Source organism: Trichogramma pretiosum, unplaced genomic scaffold (genome assembly GCF_000599845.2).
Source record: "Trichogramma pretiosum strain Unisexual culture from Peru unplaced genomic scaffold, Tpre_2.0 scaffold55, whole genome shotgun sequence".
NCBI classification, from domain to species: Eukaryota; Metazoa; Arthropoda; class Insecta; order Hymenoptera; family Trichogrammatidae; genus Trichogramma; species Trichogramma pretiosum.
The window spans coordinates 244,989-267,959 of NW_019641617.1; the positions used below are offsets into that span (position 1 = coordinate 244,989).

The 22,971-nt window shown below is 37.8% G+C and overlaps 3 protein-coding genes across 3 annotated transcripts; 2 read left to right on the forward strand and 1 right to left on the reverse strand.

The window, feature by feature from the left end:
• The first annotated feature begins 7,077 nt into the window (after positions 1-7,077).
• On the forward strand, positions 7,078-8,559 carry LOC111693618 (odorant receptor 46a-like). The gene is made up of 5 exons (XM_023458754.1): positions 7,078-7,442; positions 7,511-7,897; positions 7,963-8,167; positions 8,239-8,394; positions 8,472-8,559. Exons 1-5 carry the CDS (start codon positions 7,078-7,080, stop codon positions 8,517-8,519), a joined length of 1,161 nt encoding a protein of 386 aa, XP_023314522.1. The 3' UTR covers positions 8,520-8,559.
• Positions 8,560-14,980: 6,421 nt separating this feature from the next.
• Positions 14,981-20,615, forward strand: LOC106651553 (calnexin-like). Its single transcript, XM_014370086.2, has 7 exons — positions 14,981-16,093; positions 17,767-18,062; positions 18,340-18,999; positions 19,078-19,218; positions 19,650-19,772; positions 19,876-20,064; positions 20,138-20,615. The coding sequence occupies exons 1-7, from the start codon at positions 15,769-15,771 to the stop codon at positions 20,183-20,185; spliced, it is 1,782 nt and encodes a 593-aa protein (XP_014225572.1). The 5' UTR covers positions 14,981-15,768; the 3' UTR covers positions 20,186-20,615.
• On the reverse strand, positions 20,602-22,964 carry LOC106651554 (protein farnesyltransferase subunit beta). The gene is made up of 6 exons (XM_014370087.2): positions 22,596-22,964; positions 22,411-22,527; positions 22,099-22,337; positions 21,648-21,948; positions 21,307-21,551; positions 20,602-21,240 (listed from the first exon to the last, which is right to left on the reverse strand). The coding sequence occupies exons 1-6, from the start codon at positions 22,701-22,703 to the stop codon at positions 21,048-21,050; spliced, it is 1,203 nt and encodes a 400-aa protein (XP_014225573.1). The 5' UTR covers positions 22,704-22,964; the 3' UTR covers positions 20,602-21,047.
• Between the last annotated feature and the right edge of the window lie 7 nt (positions 22,965-22,971).

A 22,971-nucleotide genomic window follows, 5' to 3' on the forward strand; every position in this document is an offset into this window, starting at 1 on the left:
TCCCGTTGTGCGCCTCGCGACTCTCGACGCCAGCAGCCACCGCACTTCTGCGCTCACTCTTCCTCGGCTCGCGTTCCCTTTCTCGCTCTTCCGATCATAGTATGAATTTTTCGGAGGAAAATAAATAAAAAGGGAAAATAGAGAGAATAACGTAAAAGGGGGAGACTAGGATCGCGGGCGAGCCGAGCGAGCGAGCTTTGCGGGGCGGCCCTTCGGTGGTGACGAGGCTGCTGCTCCAACTGCTCCTGCTGCTGTTGTTGCCGCAACGCTCGCCGACGATGATGTGCAAAGTTACGCGCGGCACTTTTTGCTGCTTCGCTCGCGTGTCACCAGCGCGCGCCCACTACCTATACATCCACCCTCTCTATACGTGCACGAGAGGCACGATGATAAGGGAGAGACACACGCGCTAATGTGCCCAGAGCCGCGTCGCGCATGCTCCCAGCCAGCCCACTTTTCCGAGCGGAGCTGCTGCTTCCACCGTTGCTGCTGCTGCTGCTGCTGCTGCTGCTGCTGTCCACGCGCGATCGTGCTGATGCTGCGGCCGATGCAGGCCATGTATAGGGGCGCCTGTTGCGCGCCGATTCGAGAACACACCCACTTGGCTCGAGCTGCACGGCACGCGACGGCCCGAGCTCGTTTTACAATCGGAGCCGCGACTCGAGGATGTATACATATAGCTGGAGCGAGCTCGCCCAAGCCGAGGATCGGGACGCCTACTCGATCCGGCCGATATACCTATGTACTTACCTATACGTAACTACTCCGCTGCTTGTAGCTAATTCGTGTCTACACGTATCTTTTGAGCCGAGACCGAGTTTAAGTATACCGATTTATTCGCTCAACCAGCTCCGCGCTTTATCTCTCTCGCTTGCGAAAGCTCCGGATTTACCGATATTACCGGCCTTAATCACGGATCATTCTTATATTCAAGGATATATTCTCGATTACTAATTGAAAAAGATCCACTGTTCCAAGAACACGCACCGAGCTCTCCGTATTTTATTTTACTCTTCGTGTGTTTTCAAGTCAGCTGTAGATTTACAGATCGAGTCAATGATTCTATTGAAAGCTCTTTTTGACTTTTAAAAATTCAATCCTTTAACATTCTGTAATCTATGAAATAATTTATCACGTTCGGTGTTACAATAAATTTATTGGATTTAAATACAAAAATATTAATTCGTGAAATTTTCAACCCGATATCAACATAAAGCTATTATTATTGCCGATTACGTCATCCTTTATTTCATTGAAAATATACTATTCTAATATACTATCGCTCAAACAAAAATACCTCCACCTTCCCAGGTCAGGGTTACAGATCCTTCTCAATTAGGAACGGGTTATAAACCAAGCCAATCAAGCCATTTAATTATCTATATCTATATCTATTAATATATAAAGCGAAGTTGGTGTCTGTTTGTCTTTTATGATCTCAAAAACTATTTGTCCGGTCAACTTGAAATTTTTACCATGCATTCATTATACTACTGCGCAAGTTTCTACCATATTAAAACCATTATTACACTATGCAATCGGTCGATCGAAACGCGCAGGCGTGTTTTTCAAATTCAAATGTGCATTTCAATGGACGGAAATTCGCTTGGGGTAATTTTCGATGGTTTGTCGAAAATAAAAGGTAAAAGTAATGTGCCCCGCAATCATTCGGCAGGCAGTATGTGGTAGATTCAGTTTACTATGATCCATCAAGAACAGATCGGCGGCCAACAGTTCGAATTGCAGCCTCAACAGAACGTTTGCTATGTGTTTTTTTATTATTTTTTGAGTGAAGTTCTCTAAATCATTTAGTGCTGGTAAACGAAAATTTTTAATTTTGCTCAAAATGGAAGAAGCATCGCGCTAACTCATTTGGCAAATTTGTAACAGCGAGACGTCTTTATTCACCATAATGCTTTTCATTTTCTTAACTTCTGGTATTATGTAGCAGAAATTGTAACTTTCAGTAACATCATCAACCTTCATCGTCATTTGCATATCAACTATTGATCTTAATTCTTCACGTTTTTTATGTATGTAATCGGCACTTTCTTGATCCAAATAAAAACCAAATCCTTCATAAGTAGATAGATTACACACAGTATCCATGAGATTCACTAGTTCATATTCTGACGAGGTGAATAACTTACGATCGACGCCAAGCATCAACTTTTCCATATCGTATCTTCGAAAAGTGTATGTACAGAGTAATGGGATAATCATTCAATTCGAATGATGTATAATCCGTGCTAAATGCAATATTCTCCCTCAAAGTGTCCAGACTCGCGCCTCGTTACAAGAGTGACTTTGTCAGCTCGTAATACAAAAGCGACACCGCCGATTCCAAAGGTGTGAAACCACGAGCATTTCGTGTCTCGATATTTGCTCCTTTAGCAACGAGTAAGTCGACAATCTCATCAACTGGTCTTCTCTTTTTCTCTTTCTTGTCGTCGTCTATGTTATCAGTACAGAATTTGGGACAGTCGCACACACGCAGTCGAGCCAACGCATGAAGCGGAGTCGACTTATCTTTTTTATCCATCCATCCATCCGATTTGGTTCTGCTCCGCTTTCCAATAGGACTTTCACGACAGCCACTCGGCGGTACTTGCAGGCGATGTGCAGCGGCGAGCACGTGTACGAGTCGACATTGACGTCCACACCTTGGCTTACAAATCGTTGCACCGCCTCGATATCGCCACTGAAGCAGGCTCCGTGTAAATAGGTGTATCTTGATTGTCCCAATGATTTCCCTCGGAATTTTGCAAAAAATAATCAATGATGGACTTAGTCTCTGGGTCATCGTAAGCATGATATTTGCCCCATTTGCTTTTGAGTCGAAGATTAGGAACGGTAATGATGATGTTAGGAACGGTAATATGCGATTTGTATTTAAGATTGGCCAAATAATAAATTGCAGACTGCCAATTTCCATCAATAAATATTTTATGAAAGCTCTTCGCAAATGAATTGGCAGCGTTTTTTTTTGTTTAAACAACTATAACTTTTTAACTAAGCATCAAATCTTAAATTTAAGCCCAGATTCTAACAGGGTATTAAATTTTACATAAAATTACGTATGTGCGAAGTCTTTTCAAGGCTCTAAACATGGAATAAAATTGTATAGATCGCGAACAAAAAATTTTCGTCACTTTGAGCGTTGGTGGGTTAACATGCTTTAAAAATCGAAAAAAAAAATTTTCTCAGAAACGGATCATAACTATTGCTTCTTGTTGTACATATATATACCTAATTTTTTTCTGAAAAACACTTTTTCTACGACCCCTTGAACGCGGTGTACATGTGAACAAATGAAAAGGTCGTTTTGGCAGTAAAAGGGCTGTATATTTGTCAAAAAAGCTCGTAGAACAATTTTTAAAAAAAGGATTTGAAGGTCTCGTCAAAACTTACAAATCCATCGGTTTAAAATGTTTCTATGACCTTTCTAACTAAAATGACAAGAGAAATAGCCGAGACAAAAAAAAATATTTTTGATTCTTTAATTGTTAATAAAAATTGATAAATAAATAAATAAACCTGGTAACAATTTATATAGATTTAAAGTGCTTGCAAAGACCTTTCGAATGGCGTATCCAAAATGTCGATCCGACTTTTTTTGACTGAGCTACGAAACTTTGAAGTTAACTTATTTTTCGCTCAGGTATGGCAAAAGTAATTGACGGGCAGTGTATGTGGAAAGACATTTACACAAAAGATTGTCCTAAAAAATCATGGTACTCAAAAGCATAATCGTGCCTTACTTACTACCTACGTGGCATTTATGTAATATTATTGTCTAGGGAAATTTATTAATTATTGAATAACATACAAATATAACGAGAACCATACTGCTATTATTTAATATATTTGAGTTATATTTTAATTAAATTATTTGAAGCTTTACGATTTTATTGATAAAATTTAATCAAGTTTGCTGTACATACAAAATACAATGACTGAAATATTAAACTGTAAAATTTTATTAAAAAATTTCAGATTTAAATAATATTGTAATTTGTTCTTAAGTAAATAATATAGTTTGATAGAAAATTCTTTGTCGTTGCTCAAAGTGTATCTGTAAATTATGCACAAAATAATAGAGATATAAAACTGAAACAATAACAATTATCAGTAAAAATACGTAAACCAAATTTTTCAAGTTTCGAAAGAAGAAAAGACTCTTTTCCGGAAATTGAATGAAAGTTTATTTGACTTAATAATTTTATTGTAAAAATTAAACTCTCAAAAATGATTATTAATCACGGAAATTTTTATAACGATGATCATTAAAGGAAATCAATAGTACATAAGCAATATAATAGTACATTTACGGTTATTCCGGTCGAAAATCGTCATCTCGACTGACGCACGTTTCGAACAAATAATTCATATTCGATTCTTGAAACTATTTGTATAGAAACGGACTCTCGCGAGGAATAAAATGTACAGGGATCGGTTATACAGAATCGAGCCGCAGGATAAAAGAACAAAAGCGAATCTTTCTCTCGCTCGAGAATGAGGATGTGTGCGGGGGTTGACAATTTCACGAAGAAGCTGCTACGACCCTATATATATACATTCGAACTCAGGGAGCGCAGCGAAAACTGCCCCCTCGCACGTACTTACGTACTCGACGGCTTTGTGTATAGGTGTATATTAAGCTGCAATCGATGAAGCAGCAATTTGCGCCTTGCGGAACGATGGAAAGAATGCGACGACTCTTTGCGGCTGCTGCTGCTGCGTTAGGGGCTTTGTTGCGTGGGTGTGCGAGCCGCGGTATGCCCGGCAGCCGCGGAATTTTCGATATGAGAGGGAAATCCAGCACGTCTCGCGCTTTATTAAAACGACGAGCCACGGCACGAGTCACGCCCCGGGCACCAATTGCTCTACATGCGCCATTCTAATATACTGACTTACTTATGCCCGAGAGTCTTGCGTATATCTCGTTCTGTAACTATTTTCATCCTCGTCGTCACCCTGCCTTGATGAATTTTTTTTGACTTCTGTAAAAAAAAGGAAGTAAAATACATTATATGCATGTGCACGACTTGAGCGCGCGTGGACTCGATATATATATATACATCGTGCGTTGTTGTATATTAATTTTTCCTCGACTTCATAAAGTCCCTTTTTACGAGATTCGCGTGTGCGCGCGGGAAACAAAAATTTAATAAAGCTCTACGATTGCTTCTTTTATGCAAGCCTCTCTAACCCAATTTCTTGCCGACTCGGCTCGACTCTATGTATGCTTAATTTGTATATATACACAGATCTCATAGATATGTTCAAAAGCCATACCAGCCGTGTGTCTTTCCTTTCCCCTAGTTTCTTCCTTTCAATACTTGCAAGACATTTGCTCCCACCCAATGCGGCATATTATACAAGCTATTCACGCGCTCTATTTTCCTCGTGATATCATTACCTAAACTCGAATTTAAACATTATTTTAGCGAAGGAAAAGACCGACGTCAAATCGATCGATGAGTTTTCCAATGCTATGTACGAGATTTCCGGGCGTGGAAAATGTAAAAGAGCCGCGCGAGGATATTAAAGTGCGCGTGAAAAGACCAGCGCAGGCAAGTCTCATTCTCCTCCGTGTGCTCCATGTATAAAGATAGCGTATATAGCGAGTCTAGATTTCATTAACTCGAGAGCCAACACTCGACGATCGAGTCCTGTGTGATTTTCTTTTCTCTCTCTCTCTCCCGCGGCAGCCTCTCTTCGCTGCTAGGATAAATATATACACGCGCGCGTAGAGAGAAAATCAAAATCGAGCCAACGCAAGAATGAGCCTGTCCGCAACAGAGACGCGCGTTTCTTCGACTTACCCCCTCGCGCACCTCTTTGTGGCACGTAAGCGCGTCGGTGTTTATCAATTACAGTGCCTGCTATAATGTTTATGCGCGAGCCGCCAAATGCGGTATGCGTTGTCGAACGACGAGTCGATTTTCATTTCATTTTACCCGCAGTCGCTCCATTTGTCGTCGGCAGAGTTGCGCAATCGGACTTGGACCAGTCCATGTGCAGGTTTCCAGCTATAAATCTTTACATCTTATCGCGAGAATAATGTATTATACAGGTAGGATTCGCGCATGAAATAATATGTGCTGATGTAGACGAGTAATAAAAAAAGAAGAAGAAAAAACTAACGCGTCTACCCTATTTTCAGTCTATATAGATAAACGTGATTGTCGATAGCTAGGCCAATAGGAGCGGCCATGCCCGCGAATCTCTATCTCTCTCTCTCTCTCTCCTTCTCTTGTACCCCTCTTGGCTGCTGGCGTTAAATTGCTGTTTTAACGAGAAAAGAGTAAGCAACTTCTCGCGCCTGCGACAGTGAGAGAAAACGTGGCTTCTTCCCTTTCGGGCTAATGCGACGATGACTCTGCGCGCGATCTTCTCCGACGAGAACTGGCGACCCCGACGACCGAACGCGCGGCCCAACTGTCAGTGCCTGAAGCGAATTTAGCACCGATAATTTCAATAAAATTCCTTGTATCTCTTCCTTCCAAACACTTCAACGACTTTTAATCTTGTATATACTTTATTACGAAACGATCTGAGTAATTGCTCCATCGATCTTTGGGCTAGTAGCCAACGTTTAAATATTTCTCAATTAATACTACAACTTTTGAGATCTAATTTTACAGCATTGATACCATCATTACCTTTTCTGCATATAGTCACAGCGAATACTCATTTTTTATTGAAAAATTCGGTAGGTTAAATAGATAATTTTATTCCCCCTGCGATCCGTGGATAAAGATCGAAAAATAATTACAAGCACTTGCTCAGATATTCTGTAAGCAAGCCGAGGGGCTATCATTGCCAATTGATATCTTTTGCATGTGACATTTTTCTTACCTGTTTACCCTATGATTTCAAGCAGCAATAATCGCTCGGCATTTTGCATCGAAAAAGAGTTTAATGACAGAGTATAACATTCATCGATTTTCATGCATCGTTTACATCGAGGTCGTTTTAAGCCACCTGGTCAAGAAATGATGCGATTCTCGTGATCTCATTTGCCATCGAGTTTGCTCGCATCGAAAAGTCGCTCATTTTTCAAAATCAAAAATGATTATCGACACATTGAACGAACTGTTTACTCTCATGACCATAGCTGGAGCCTGGAGGCCGTTGGATCAGTTGTCGGTAAAATATCGAATCTACACCGTGACTCGTTTCGTACTGCTGCCGTTGCCGTTCATCATTATCACCGGCATGATATTGGGATTGATTTTGAACAATTCGGATAAGGACGAGATGTACACGACGCTTCTGCTCATGTTGACGGTCGAAAACAACACCATAAGAGCTGTCGGCTTATGGATGAACCGGAAGCACTTGGTTCAATTGCTCGGCATGTTGGCCTCGCCCTATGCTCAGCCGCGAGGAAAAAGCGAGATCGAAATTGAAAAAAGTTACAGCGAGTTTTTGAGGTGGGCTCGTTGAAATATAACCACAGGATTGATAGGTTTTTGTTTTTACTTTTTTTTATTGCTCGCAGAAAATTTTTAAATTTGATTTACGTCTGGGTCGGTGGGACCTGGCTCATTTGGGTGTCACCTCCGTTTTTTCAAAAGAAAGACCATCGAAACCTGCCGTTGACCGTTTGGTTACCCCACGAAGGTCCGATACCCGACAGAATTTTCTGGTGGCTCTGGATACCGGACGCAGCGTCTTTTCTCATCTCCATCATATTAATCATCGGCCACGACATCTCGATCGCGACCGTCATGAGCTTCGTCAGCTGCCAGTTCGATTTGCTCGCCCATCGCGTGAGATGCATGACCATGGAAGCCAAGAGACGAGCTCACAGAAGCTCGAGGTCGATCGAAGCCTGCGAGAAGGAGGTGATCGTCGAGAACGTCAATCACCACCGCTACATCTTGGAGTGAGTTTCGGACTACGCGTCAATCTCACGCTTTAACAATAGCTAATTATTATTTGCAATTAAAGATTTGCAGATCTATTATCCAAGGGCTACGGTTGCTCGATGATCTTTCAATTTTCCAATTGTTTCATTCAACTGACGGCCAACACGTATCTTTTGGCTAGCACAACGACCATCGACGTTCAACTTCTGATGAGGTTGATTTTTTTATCCTGCATGTTTTTGCAAAGCAGCATCTACTGCTACTTCGGTGATCACTTGACCAACAAAGTTGCGTCGAACTCCTCGTTATATTGTTCGAACAGAGGGGTACGAAGTGAGAGAAAATTCATTTATTTTAGAGCCGCGAACTGACCTACGCGTTATTCACTGCCAATTGGATGGATTTGTGCCTGAGATCGAAAAAAGATATTTTATTCATGACTGCCAGGACTATGTATCCGGTCTACATTGGCAAAGCATTTTTCATCGTTTTATCTTTAAACTCGTTCGTACAAGTGCGTATTATTTTTACTAACTATTTTTTCATTCGCTATAATTGATATATCACTTACACTGTCTTTCTTTTATGTAGATCCTGAGAATTTCTTATGGAGTTTTTAATGTATTGAGACAAACGTAGATTTATTATGTGTAGATTATTCTCTTGTAGACCAAATACAATATGTGCTGTTAGTAAAAGATCGTAGTCAATATACGTTATTCTTAAATTGATATTGTCATCTTTCAATCGTTACACAAAAAATCAGTAAGAAAATAAGTTCGTTAATTTACTACAGAAATTAAAATGATTGCTCTACTTTTTAAGTATACATTAACGTTAAGAAAATTTAATAACATCGTTCTCAAGTTTAAAGTCATTAAACATCAGTATTTTAAATTAAAACAATTGAATATTTCTTAAAGGTATTTTGGAGTATCATAATTCATCAGAATTTATTTATTATGTTATTTTCAACTAAAACCAAACCTTTTCAATACTATCCCAAGATACTTTCATTTTCAGAGCTTGCAAATCGAATATCACACACATACTTCAATTAAGAGCGAAATTATCAGAATTAACCCACGGAGGATTAGAAATGTTATCGAGGGATTTTGATAATATTAAATGCGTAAGTAACCTACTTCAATTTTATAAATCTATTACTGCAATAAATACTTGAATAAGATTAATTTTCATGCGTCTATTTATCAATCAAAAGAATAATAGATGCTCGAAAAAGGCAATTCACAGGTAAACGAGCCTCGCGATGAAGTTGAGTACCTGAAACAGGCTTGCGCGCGCGCCAAGTAAAAAATACCTTTTATGCAGCAAAGTAGCGCGTATATAGCGGGCAATTGCCGCTCAAATCCTCGAGAATTACAAGAAAAACCTTTTCTTTCTTGACGCTTGCCTATATACGGCTTTTTTTACGGGGTTTCCACTGCCGGCACGTGTATATACCTTATCTCTGCGGAGAAGATAAACTCGACCCCATAATTCAGAATTTTTATATGGTCATGCTCGAGCGATGCCGTCATGGAATAAGTGAATTCGTCCTACGATGTACAATCCATAATAGTTTCTTTGAGTGCCTTGAGTTTAGAAAAATAAACTAAATGAACTTCGATCATCAACTCATATCTGTTACAGACACTCTCATTCATTCACATTTCAGAAGCTTAACATAAAAATATGATTAAAAACCAATAATTATTTTTAAATGCACAAAATATCCAATTTTTTAGATTCTGACGAATATTGATATTTTTTTGATAACTGCGTGTAGCTGTGTTACTTGTACTATTATGTTTATCACTTTATCACTTGCGGATTTACAGATAAAGGCACTCGCCATCTGGTGGCATTAATTATCATTAAATATTCATACATTATGAGCAATCAACGCAAAAAATAAATTTAAATGTAGAATTATATCATTTTAGCTCATTTGTGCATCAAAAATAACATTTTCAGTGCAGTTTACAAAAATGGAGTTTGTAAAAAAATATATCAATACCAAATTATACATTAATTTTTAACGAAAATTTCATATAGAAATAACTTATATAAAATTCAACATCGATTACTTTAATTTTAATTTTACATTAAATCTGAATTTAGTTTAAGATTTTTTTGTTACTGACAAGATACCGTCACAATTACTGCTCTTATTTCCTCTTGTAATTGAATATCAGTGGTCAGATGTTTCAATGAAGCATAAATGAATGACTTTGTAATTTGTGAGTCTAAGGTGGGTCTGTTACGTTTGATTTTGATATGCACGGGCTGTTTACTACGAGCTATAAGTAATATTTTTATCGTTTTAATCAAATCAAAATCGAAGTATTTATTTTATCTAAAGTTGAATTATTAAAATTAAATATCATTATTTATTAAGTTAACAATTGAAATTTTGATTATTCAATTCTGTATATATTCTAGTTACACTGAAGTATAGAATGATCTAAAAGCTGCCGCATATGACATGCACGATTTTATAATCTGAAATCACAATATTAAATTAGATTGGAACATCATAATTTTATATCATTCGTGAAAAAAAGACGAGAAAAATTACGCTTACGGTACTACAGGTTTCTAAATTTAACTCTATGGTTGGTCCAGCAGTCAGTACAAGAGGCTTCATAGATCTAACCATTATAAATAATAACATTTTTCGTACTCTCGGTGGATAGCTTTGATTATTCATTTCATAACTAATGTATCAAATAATATATTATTATCACTAAATTAATCTTGTTACTTTATTGAATGATACTATTTAAATAATACCTTGAAAATAACAGATCATCACTAGCATTTATGATTAATTGGCTTGGAAAACAAACAAAAGTGATGGCACACATAGTTACACAAAATGCAAACAACATTTTGATGGCTCCTGCAAAATCGGTTTCTATTAAAACTACCACCTACAACAATAAATATACTCATATATTTCAATGATGTTATTTCATCAAATATGATTTAATCCATACCGAGGTAGTCGTTAAAACAACAATACAAGTACAACCAATTAAAATGCCAAATATCAAAGGATTAGCTATTTCGTGTAGGATTTCAAAAAATCTAAAATTTATAAAATTATAAACTACTTATTCAATAAATAATTTGTTATGGTTTGATAATCTTACTCGATAAGAGTTTGGTGCAAACTAATAACTTTTTTTAATTGGTCGTACACCCACAAGTTGGCATGCTCTTCATCAATTAAAATCATTGTACTATACTTAATATTTATGTCTTTCAAATAATATCTGAAAAATATTTTTAAACTTACTAATAATCAAATTTATTACTGATTTAACTTCTGATTCTATAACTTACTGTAAACCACGAATGACGCAAATACTATACCCTATGACAGAACATTGAAGATTATTCATGGCACCAGTCATCGCACCATACAAGAATAAACAAACAAGGTGACCGGTCAAAATGTTATAAAAATATTCATCTTCATTGACGAAAAATTCCGTATGAAGGGGTAGAGTTTTTTTATAACTCTGATTGCCCGGAAATGCTGAATTCAAAAAGGTCGGAATAACTACTGGCGCTATACCGAAACTAATGCATAAAATAACAAGAGACACTAAAAGGAAAATAGTTAGTAGATGCTAAAGCCTTTATATAAGTATTCTTACTTGCTTGAAAATTAATAAAAAAGTAAGCTTTTTTTGCTAGTTTCAACATAATCTTTTGAACGTCTTCAGAATTAGCCAACCACATTTGAACCATTAATTTTGCTAACATGCGAATCTGTTGATATAATTTTTAATGTTGCGATACTCAATGTGTACTATTGCGATTTAATTGCTGCTTAAAAAAATGCTACCTTCTCCATACACATAGCCCAACGTAAGTAAGCGAATATCATTGTCACAAAAGATACCAATTGAAATGTAGATTCAAGTAAGATGGTGCTTTGATTTGAAGTATTTTTCAACTCTTTAACAATCCTCAGTACCTTTATAAGTAGCGATTGTTACTATTTTTTTTTGGATTATTCTTTTTAATTTTCACGTTATTTGTATTATATATGTACCGTGACAATGAGCGAAATCAACATGTACAAAATGAGAGTAGAGTTTCCAATTATTTTTAAATTTTTGTTTTGGAATGGATATAAGAAAGCGAGTCTCAATAATCTTGAACACCAAGAAAAATGCATATCCCATTTTTGAGAAAAAAGGAGATATTCCTTTTCGGTATAAATATCCATTGAAGCCAGAAAATATATTATCGGGTAAAAGCAACGGAAGCGTTGTAAAAATGTAACTAAAAACTCTAAATTTACGTATAAAAATACTTGGATCGATGAAGTACATTATATATTAACTTAATTTTTGTTTGTGGTATTGTCTTTATTGTGTTTATTCAAGCTTAAAAGCTTCGATGAATTACAAATCATATAACCACACAGTATATCCTACTTTTACGCAACAATATTATTTAGCTTAATGCATTAATATTATTTAGTTTAATGCAACAAAATTATTTAGCTGACCACAAAAAATCACTCCTTAAAAAAATGTAAACTTCTAAAATTTGTCATAAATATTTTTCTTCATATGATTGATCTTTTTATTGAAAATAATTTTTTTACAAACAACTTGAACGAATCATTAAGGCCTTACGGTTGTCATACATTTTACAACTTTCTTAATTGCTAAATGAGTATTTATCTATCTTTATTAATATTAAAAGTGATAATTAGTCATTAAGATACCGTAATTTACAAAAATTTATTTTATTAGATCTTCAATCCGTATTTCTCTATTGACCCATAATCAGGTATTCTACTTTTTTAATTAAATTTATTAATCAGTAATATTTTAAAAAGATCGTATAATCTACAAAGACCAGAGTTTGACACAAGAATATGATAAATCTTCCATGGTAAGTTAAATAATATATTTAATTAAAATTCACACACAAAAGTATATACAATTTTCCTACAAATTTGATAATTATTAGCTGATCTTTATAGTTTAAGCTTGCAACTTATGACTCAATACAATAAAAATAAGGTCTATTGTTAAAGCATTCATTCAGGAATTTCAACAAATTCGAAAATTTAGCAACAACCTGATATGATAGTTCATGGGATACCATAGGCGTGAGCATTTATTTTATGTAATTATGTAGGTACATAATGAAAATAATCACGTTATAAAATGGAGATTAATGTCTTTAACAAAAGGCAGATCATCATGCTTATTGTTCAATAATTAAAGAAGTAATTGAAGAAGTACTTTGGAATTAGAATGCGCACAACTAATTAAATATGCTAATGGACATTAAACAATCAATCGATTTGCAAGATATACTAATCCACACGTACAGAAATGAATCGGTTAATTAACTGTATCTTTATTAAATTTCAATTTTCTAACTCATTACAGACCGATAAATAACATTCGTAACCTTCATCATTATTCATTACAATCGAAACGAATCGTTATCAGGTGACACTTTCCAAATTTAAGTGCTTATACAACACTTAAACGCACACTTAGCTATCGCTTTAGTCCGATATAGTAACGGCATCTAACGGACTCGAACGAAAAGCTGCAGTTATCGCAAGTTGGCGTAGAAAAAGCTCCTTCGTTTTATCGTACGAAGATACGAAGCATTTATGATTTCCCAGATGAAAGGCCACTTTATGCTAAATTTCATCTATTTATTGGTTTTAAAAGCGCAAAACTGTCAAAAATAGACGATAAGATAGTACACTATAAAGTCCTTTTAAAGTCAAATTTTGAACTACAAACCATTTCCAAAATTTACAATTCAATCTACTCGCAGCTGTAGATCAAGATTATTATATGAGTCAGAGTTATTGGGACTAATGAAAAAAATATTCGTGAATAACATTCCAAGGCCAATAGAGATAAAACTCCTCGTTAAAGATGCATAAGCACTATCTTTCAGATAAAAAAAAAGTAGAAAAGGCTTAACGAGAATGGTTAATACATCGACTGATACTCCACCATACTTATCAGGAGCAAGAAATAAAAATTCAGAGTGAATGACTTATTCAATGGCCGATGGTGGATTTTACGCAAGCGTGCAAAAAGTACACAGCAATGGCAACGGCTCGCCTGCGGTGATTGCTGCAACATATCCTCGCGAGCATAATTTTTTTTTTTTTTACTTCAACGTAATTTGCAACGGTTGTTTACGGCGCGTGCACGTTTACACCTGCCAAGGTACTGATATATGCCAACGACGACTCGCCCATATCGCTGCTTGATAATACGTTGCTTCCGTTGTGAATTTATTCTGCCTACATATGGAGCACGGTAGTAAATGAAAGTTCGAAAATTCGGAGCAAGAATTGGAGTTGGTATACGCGAACATCGTGTATGAAGGGTAATGACCGCACAGCGAGATAATTCGAAAGTGGCCCGAAGAGAGCAAGGCGCAAAACTCCAAAATATCCGATTACCTAGAAAATGTTGTATTTATTTATTTATTTTTTTGGGTGCGACCACGGTTTACGCGCGGACAAGCGCGACGACTCGCGCGGTTAATAATAATTGATCGAGAAAAATCCGCTGTCGACGTGGCCAACTCAACACTCGGACAATTTGATTCGGTCGCGCGCCCAATGAACGTCGGTGCGTGTCGATTTGCCATTCGTTCGCTGGCGCGTTCGCCGCCTCCCTCCACTTCGACCCGCTTTCGGCAATGATTCCCGTCGACGACGACGACGACGACGACGACGACGAACGCCGGCAACCGAATACACCTTGTTGTACTGTTTGCATTGCCGACTGATACGAGATAGATGCAAATACGCACGTATTTGCTCATCTGTCCCTGTCTTTCTTTCACTCCATGTTATAGTACGAGAGAGTGTGCGTGAACCCTCACGGTCGGTACCCGGTTACCCGGTACCCCTTCCACGCGTACGCGTGTGCGATATACGTGCGTGTGACGCAGCCACTGAACGTACATCCTATATACTATACACGGAGTACGGGTCGATTACGTGTACGTGCGAGCGAGTCTCGCGTAAAATGCACCACTATCGGCGGCGCTCGCGAAACTATCGCATCGTCAAAAGAAAGGCAAAATAATACAAATATAAATAAATAAAAGAGGAGCGCTCGAGTACAAGAGTGCAACGAAGGTAGTAACGGGCGACACGACGGTCTCCGTGACTTGATCGCGGCAGTGAGAACCAGTCGAGAGATTGCTCGTGGCCGAAGGTGCGAGAAAAGGTGCAGCTCTCGCGATATATGTAATAATATAAGCATAACAATAATAATGATCGCGAGCGGCGAGCGATAGGGTAGCGCGCGAGAGCGCAGAACGGAGCAGTCGGCGTAATAAGCACTGCACGACGATCGAATTTGAAAAGGCGCGACGTGTACAGCACGATATTTCTGCAGCGCGTCTCGACTTTTCGACTCGCGGCTTTCGTCGTCGCCAGCTCGCCTCTTGGCTGTTTGTACATTTGGACTCGTTGAATGTGTGTGATACGCGAGGCCGCCACTTCGCAGCAGCAGCTCACTCCACTCTGCGATACGCATAGTCGGCGTCGTCGCAGCCGCCGCGTATACGGAATACAACGACCAGTGTCGCCACCGCGACTACTCTTGCCGAGCCTAACCATATAGATTTTAGCATTATAGTTAGTTAGTGTGTGTACATCGCACCCACCGGCAGCCGGGACTCGACTTGGTATCCGTCGTCCATCCGTCTATCGTCGACGACGCACCGAGAGACAGAGAGAGAGAGAGAGAGTTCGTTGACTCGAACGTGTGCCGTGAGACAGTGTGCAGTGTGCCGAGTGCTCATCTGCCGTACAGTGTGTTGTGTGTGAGTGTGCGTTGTACATCCTCCGCAGGCAGTCATGGCTCGTAGCAGGCCAATCCTACTGAGCCTCCTGCTGCTCGCCAGCGTTTTTTTGCTAACCATCAGCAGTCAGCATCATCAGGTACGCGCCCATGACTTGGACGTGGACGAGGACGACGACGACGACGAAGCCCAGGCGGCCGTGGTCGAGGACGAGCCCGAGGAGCTGCTCGTCGAGCAGAAGACCCCCTACGCCAGTCCGCAGCCGAGCGGCCACGTACTCCTGGCCGAGCACTTCGACGATCAGGACCAATTCGCCAAGTCCTGGATCCAGTCCAAGGCCAAGAAGGACGGAATCGACGAGGACATCGCCAAATACGACGGTAAGAGACCTACTTTAATAACGTTTGCCATTGCGTACAGGGTTCTTGCCCCCGTGTCGACTATTCAAAACCGCAGCAGTGTAAACGCATCCCGCAAAGCTCCGTCCATACTTCAGGGTTTATCGATTAGTTTCATCAACACCTTAACTTACTTTTGCGACTGTTTTATCGAGTACGCACTTAGCATCAATTTTCTTGCATACGGTCGGCCCTAATCGCTACCTGAAAAAATCAGATTCATTTGCGACATTTTTTTCGCTCGCTTCGCGGCATTATTGTTTTATTTTATATTTTTTTCTCGCTCGTCTATCGGTCGTTTTTTTTTTTTCGTGTTTCGCTTCTTTTTTCCCCCTGCCTCCTTCTTTCTCGCTTCATCTTTTTCTCTGTCCTACATTACACGTAGGCTAGTGCTAGCTGCCGCTATATACAGCCAAGAAAAGTGCCGAGTAATCGAAGCTGAACTTGGGGGATGATCGCGCTCCGGCCGCGCGAGTAGTGGTGCGCGCGTAACGTATATATGATATATATAAGGGATGTTACACTTTTGTGTGTATACGAGAGCGCGCACTCGCACAAATGTATGCACATTACATACGTACACACATAGAGGAGAGTCACACAGAGCACAGAGCATTTGTGGGGCTTTTCTTTCCGGCGCAGTGCCACATTATTAGAGCAGTAAAGCAGCGGCAGAGCGTTGTCATACTTTACAGAGGTATATGCATACACAAGCTGAGTGTATATCTACGGACATTAGCCGTGTCCAATATACACACGTTAGGTATATCATATGCAATCTTTAGTTGGTTTGCTCCGATATAGATTTACGTATCCGTAGTACACTCTCTCTCGGACTTTTTGCGCTCGCACCGTGTTCGCATATCGATGCTGCGTGGCGGTGCCATATCTTTCTCTCTCTCCCTCTTTATAGGCGTTCATATGAACGTGTAATATGCATGACACACACCGGCGGAGAGCGACATTTTATCGCTGCAACGAGCACCGCAGCCAATCCACGAATGATATCGGAGCACGACGATGTGCGCGAGATATGCCGCGTGTCAGATCATTGCGTCGAATTAGTCAGTTAAATTACCAAACGCGCCTGTCTTTCGCTCCTTTGTTTTTGCGAATTTCGCGCGAACGCCCATGACGAGGACTAGCGGATGAGCTGTTCTCGTTTATAATATAATATGAGGAATGGAATTGCCTGGTCGACGCGATATGGCACTAGGCCAGGTCGTAGCGCGTGTATTTCTCGAAATTTCGACGCGCGTTCGCGGCTAAGTTTAGCGCAGGAGAACGGATGTGTACTTATAATAACGCTCGCACATCTCCGGACTCGCGAGTACGAAAGAGAAAAACAGTCGGATAGACAACTATATGGAAAACTAACGCGACACGCACATTGTCTGTGTTAGTTTATACGCACGCGGCTGTAATATCAATGTGTGCCGGTCTGGCCTTTCTTTTTTTTTCAACCTCGACGGTTTTGAAAGGATTCGCGCTGAGAGCGGCGAAAATTCCCCTGCTTATATGCATGTGCATACCTTGTAATATTTATCGCGACTGTCTCTCTGTCGCAATGTCCGCTCATTAGCCTTTTTAACGACTCGAACGATGAATATAATCGACTGCGAGAGCCGGCCTCATTTATCTACTGCAATTTACAGGAAAATGGCTTCTAGAGGAGCCGAAACGCGGAGTCGAGAGCGGCAATCTGGGCCTCGTGCTCAAGAGCCGAGCCCGTCACGCGGCCATCTCCAAGAAGCTGAGCAAGCCCTTCAAGTTCGAGGACAAGCCCCTCGTCGTCCAGTACGAGGTGATTTTCCAGGAGGGCCAGGAGTGCGGTGGTGCCTACCTCAAACTCTTGTCGTCCGATCCTAAGCACGCCGATCTCAACGACTTCCATGATAAAACCCCTTACACTATCATGTTTGGGCCTGATAAGTGCGGCAACGATCACAAGGTAATTTACTTCAGACATACATATTATCGACAAAACTTATGACGCAGATAAGTGATTCGAGTTATTTATAATGTATTACCAAGTTACCTTAACTCAACGCGAGCTAGTGTGGCAACGTATACTTTTCGCAGTTACGAACGAATGATCTTTGCTGTAAGCAGTTTGAAAAACACTTTCTGCTCGTTTTTAAAATTCATCTTTTCACAAGCGCGTGGCAAAATATAACGTGTAAAAAAATATTTCAAACTAACTCGACGTTTCTTTTTTTTTTTTACAGCTTCACTTCATCTTTAGACACAAGAACCCTCTTAATGGATCCATTGAAGAAAAGCACGCCAATAAGCCTAAAGAAAGGTTGGAAGATTTCTTCAAAGACAAACAACCGCACTTGTACACTTTGATCGTACGCCCTGACAACAGCTTTGTCATCAAAGTTGACGGAAAAGTCGTCAATGAAGGCTCCCTTTTGGACGACTTCCAGCCTCCTGTAAATCCACCGCTGGAGATCGAAGATCCTCATGACAAGAGACCCGAGGACTGGGATGAAAGAGAAAAAATACCAGATCCTAATGCTGTCAAACCCGAAGATTGGGACGAAGATGCTCCACCTCAAATCGTCGATGAAAATGACTCGATGCCCGAAGATTGGCTCGAAGAAGAACCCGTTAACATACCAAATCCCGATGCGGTCAAACCAGAAGATTGGGACGATGATATGGATGGCGAGTGGGAACCACCAGAGATTCCAAATCCCAAGTGCGAAAAAATTTCCGGCTGTGGTCCTTACAAAAAACGACTCATCCCCAATCCTAACTACAAGGGTAAATGGTTGCCCCCTCTAATTGACAATCCCAGCTACAAAGGAAAGTGGAAGCCTAAGTTGATTCACAATCCAGACTATTTCAATGATGAACATCCTTTCAAGATGACTCCTATTGTAAATACTATACTAATTACATTCTTTTATTTCAAATGATTCATGATTTAACTAATTAATATTATTTTATAATTTTAGTATGCTGTTGGATTTGAATTGTGGTCTATTTCACCTGATATTCTGTTTGATAACATCATTGTTACCGACGATGAGATGGTAGCTAAGAAGTGGGCTGAAGACACTTTTGATCTTCGTAAACAGAGAATCGCGACTGAAGCGGTAAATATTTTTCAGCATACATTACTTGATTGATTAATAATGATTAAAAATGTTGTGCAAGATATTCTAAATTAAACCTAAAAATCAAATTATATAAACTGAAAAAACTAGGTAACATTTTGGGGTAAAATGATGAGGATGATGAATTACAAGCCTGGATGGTGGGCTGCTTATTTCATATATTGTGCTATTCCTATATGTGTTTATGCGTGTTTCCTCATTTCTCGAGCACGTGAGGTACACACAAAATGAAAAGTCGTACTTAATATTATTTGATTCGTAAAAATTACAAAAGTAAAAAGTAATAGCAAAAACTAAAACTAAGCTTGTTGACCCGCATATTGTTATTCACAATACATTGAAAATTATATCTTTAAATAATAGAAATTAAATTATCACTATTTAAACCTTGTGGCTGTATTTTTTTTTAGTCTGGATTGTGGCAAGGAATTGTAAATTTCACCGCTGAAAACCCATGGATATGGACTGTATACATTATAGCGCTAGGCATACCTGTAATGCTTATTATTTATTGTTGCTGCTTTACAAGTCAGGTACAATGTAGTGCTAGTTATTTTAGTGCTAGATTCATTTAGACCAATTAATTCATTGGTTTTAAGATAACTCATTAAACAAATTTCGATTTTTTAAATATAGGATAATAAAGTCCCTCAAAAAGAAAAGGACTCAGATGGAGAAAACGATCAATTACTAGAAAATGATGATGTAAAAGCGTCAACTTCAAAAGAAACTTTGGATGACGAAAAAGGTGAGGAGGTCGTAGATGAAAAGGAAGAAGAAGCTGAAGAGGAAGTTGAAGTTGTTGAAGAAGTTATTCCATCAAAGGTAATAAAAATATTCTAAACATATCTTAAGTAACGTGCTTATTTGATAATTAATGTTTTTAAAAATTTTGCAGCCATCAAATTCGAGTAACACACGAAGAAGGAAACCAAATAAAGAATAGTTTTAAGGATGTTATTTTTTGTAACATTAACGAATCATCAATGATGCATTGAATTTTTTTTTCATTAAGTTCACATTCCGAAGGTTATTGTAACGTCCGATTACAATGAATTGAAGGCTTGTGTGCTACGAAAAACATAATTTCGTTCATAGTTTATAGTGTTGCGTTAAATGCGAGCGTGTGTGTCTGTGTGAGAAATAAATATTTTACAGCCATTTGTCTTTTTCTTAAGAACGTATATTTCTTTGTGTGTTGCAATGAATCTTATGATTGAATGAAAAAAAAAACAGTATATTGTTCTCAAGTATGTAATGAGCACACTAAAATATTAAACAATTGTAATATTGAACAAAATTTTTAACGCCTACGTAGAGTTTTTGTCTCTTTGTAAGCGTTCTGTTAAAATAAAATACAAATTTTAAAAATTGGACTTCTTTATTTGAACATATTTCTTGATACAAAACAAAATTATGGGTTTTAAAACTTCTTTATACAAACACTTTCATAGTACTTTATTACCAACTAATAACAATTAAATAACGTATGACTTTATAATGTAAAGTACTTAAAAATGAAGTTAATTCAATTTCGTATTCGTATTAATCAGAAAATTTTAATTTCCATGTTCATTTTTTATTATAAAAATAGTCAAATTTTAATGAATTTTGTTTATGACATAGTACAATTTTGATCAATTGATTATAATTTTTGATTCTTTGAATCTTCATTAGTAAAAATGTACATTAACAGTCGTAAGAAAAATTGCACATTTTTTCACTCAAAGTTTTCAGTTAGTTACAAGTTTTAGTAATCATCATGATTTATATATGAAATATAAAAGAAGTGAAATGTGTTACTCTATTCATTTCTCAGGCAATGGTAAGGAAGAGAAATATTTTATTGCTTTCATAGCAGTTTCAAAAACAATGTTATATACAGGATGGGTTACTTCAACTGCATTCACCTCAGAAGGTTCTATAATAACTTTTTCAGGAGAATTCTGGGCTACTGAAAGTCCACTAAGGCAATAGCAAGTGTGATATATATCACTATTCCTGAAAATAAAACAATCATTAATTAAATATTAAATATTATTTAGAAAACAAAAATCATTTTCTTACTTTCCAGGTTTATCTAACATCCCTCCGAAGGGATCCTGACAACATATTAAAAGATATTCTTGAAGTGCTTTTTGGTCAAACATCCAATAAGCTTCTAAATTTTTTGTTTTACTTTCTGCAGCTAAAATTGAATTGATAAGAGGAAAAGCTCCTCCTTGCCAAAATGAATAACAACCATCAACTAACTTATTGGTTCTACCTTGGAATCCTCCTTCTAATCGCATTTGTTTATTAACAATCCAGCGCTAAAAATATTAATAATATTAATCAAAATTCAATAACTCAAAATCGTTGTTTGCATATAACTCCTTAAATTTATAAAAAAATAATATAATACTTACTATAAATGCAGATAAATTAAATACAGTTGATTTGTTTAACATAACAAGAGAGGCTAATCCGCAGAAAGAGTAGCCTCCATGAGCCTCCATTCCTGGGCATCCAGCGAATCCACCTTCCCAAGTTTGACATTTTGCTACCCATTTTTCAGTGTCTTTGAATAATTCAGGTGTATAAATATTAAGTAATTTTGCCACTGCTAAAGCACAATAAACTCCTCTTATATCCATTTCACCATTAACGTGCATATGAAAACTTCCTTCATCTGTTCGTAGTGATTTTAAAAATTCATAAGTTTTTTGCCTGCACACATTAGATTATTAATGGAATTTATTCACATTTCTGAATGATAAGCAGTTACTTCGGAAAGAACAAAGTACAAAATAATTTTTGCCCTGAACACAAAAATTGTTGTATCTAATCTTTCGGATATAGTTAGCTTTTGATATTTACCTATCAATAATGTTATAAGCTTCTCTGCTACCAATTACACAAAGAGCATTAACTGCAGCATAAGTCGATGCTAAATGAGCATCTTGTCCAGGACCACCGCCAAATCCTCCAGTTGGTGATTGACACTTATTTAGAAACTGAACAACATTGGAGCAAAGATCATCGTCTAATCTTTCGCCCAATAATTCAAGTGAATGCAATGTCCAATAACATATCCATGGTCTGCTGCAATCTAAAGCCTGCAAAAAAAAAATTATTTTAAAGCAAGTGTTGTAAAATTGAAAATTGAAAGAAGAATAGGTATAAACAAACCTCATAATTTTTCGAAAGATGTGTGATTGATTTTTTTAAATAACTAATATGTCTATTTCTGGATAATAATGGTTTTTTAACTTTGCATAACTCAAGCACATTTTTTTCAACTTTGCTCTGAAACATAAATGATATATTGAAGAAAAAAATACACAACAAGAAAAGATAAGAAAGGATAAACTAACTTGCTCTCTAGTGGTATGAGTTTCAAACTCTGGACTTAATATTTCCTTCAATAGTTCTACATATGTTCTTGGACCCTTGAAGTCATCGTTCAAATCGTTATTCGCCATGATTATTTAAAAAATCGATCACAACCAATGTAAACAACACAGATAAGCTAATTTATTTTTGTACGGAAATTCATGAATGAAATTTTCTCCCTTAGACTCACGAAATCAAAAATAAATACATTTATTTAACGTACGATTCAAGTTCTCATAAAAAACCATTAGTTTTCACTGAGAAATATAACAAAGTAATCGATACGATCACGGATTATCTTCAATAACAACTCACACCGTATGAGTGTAGATGGTACCCACAGACCGACAACCTGAA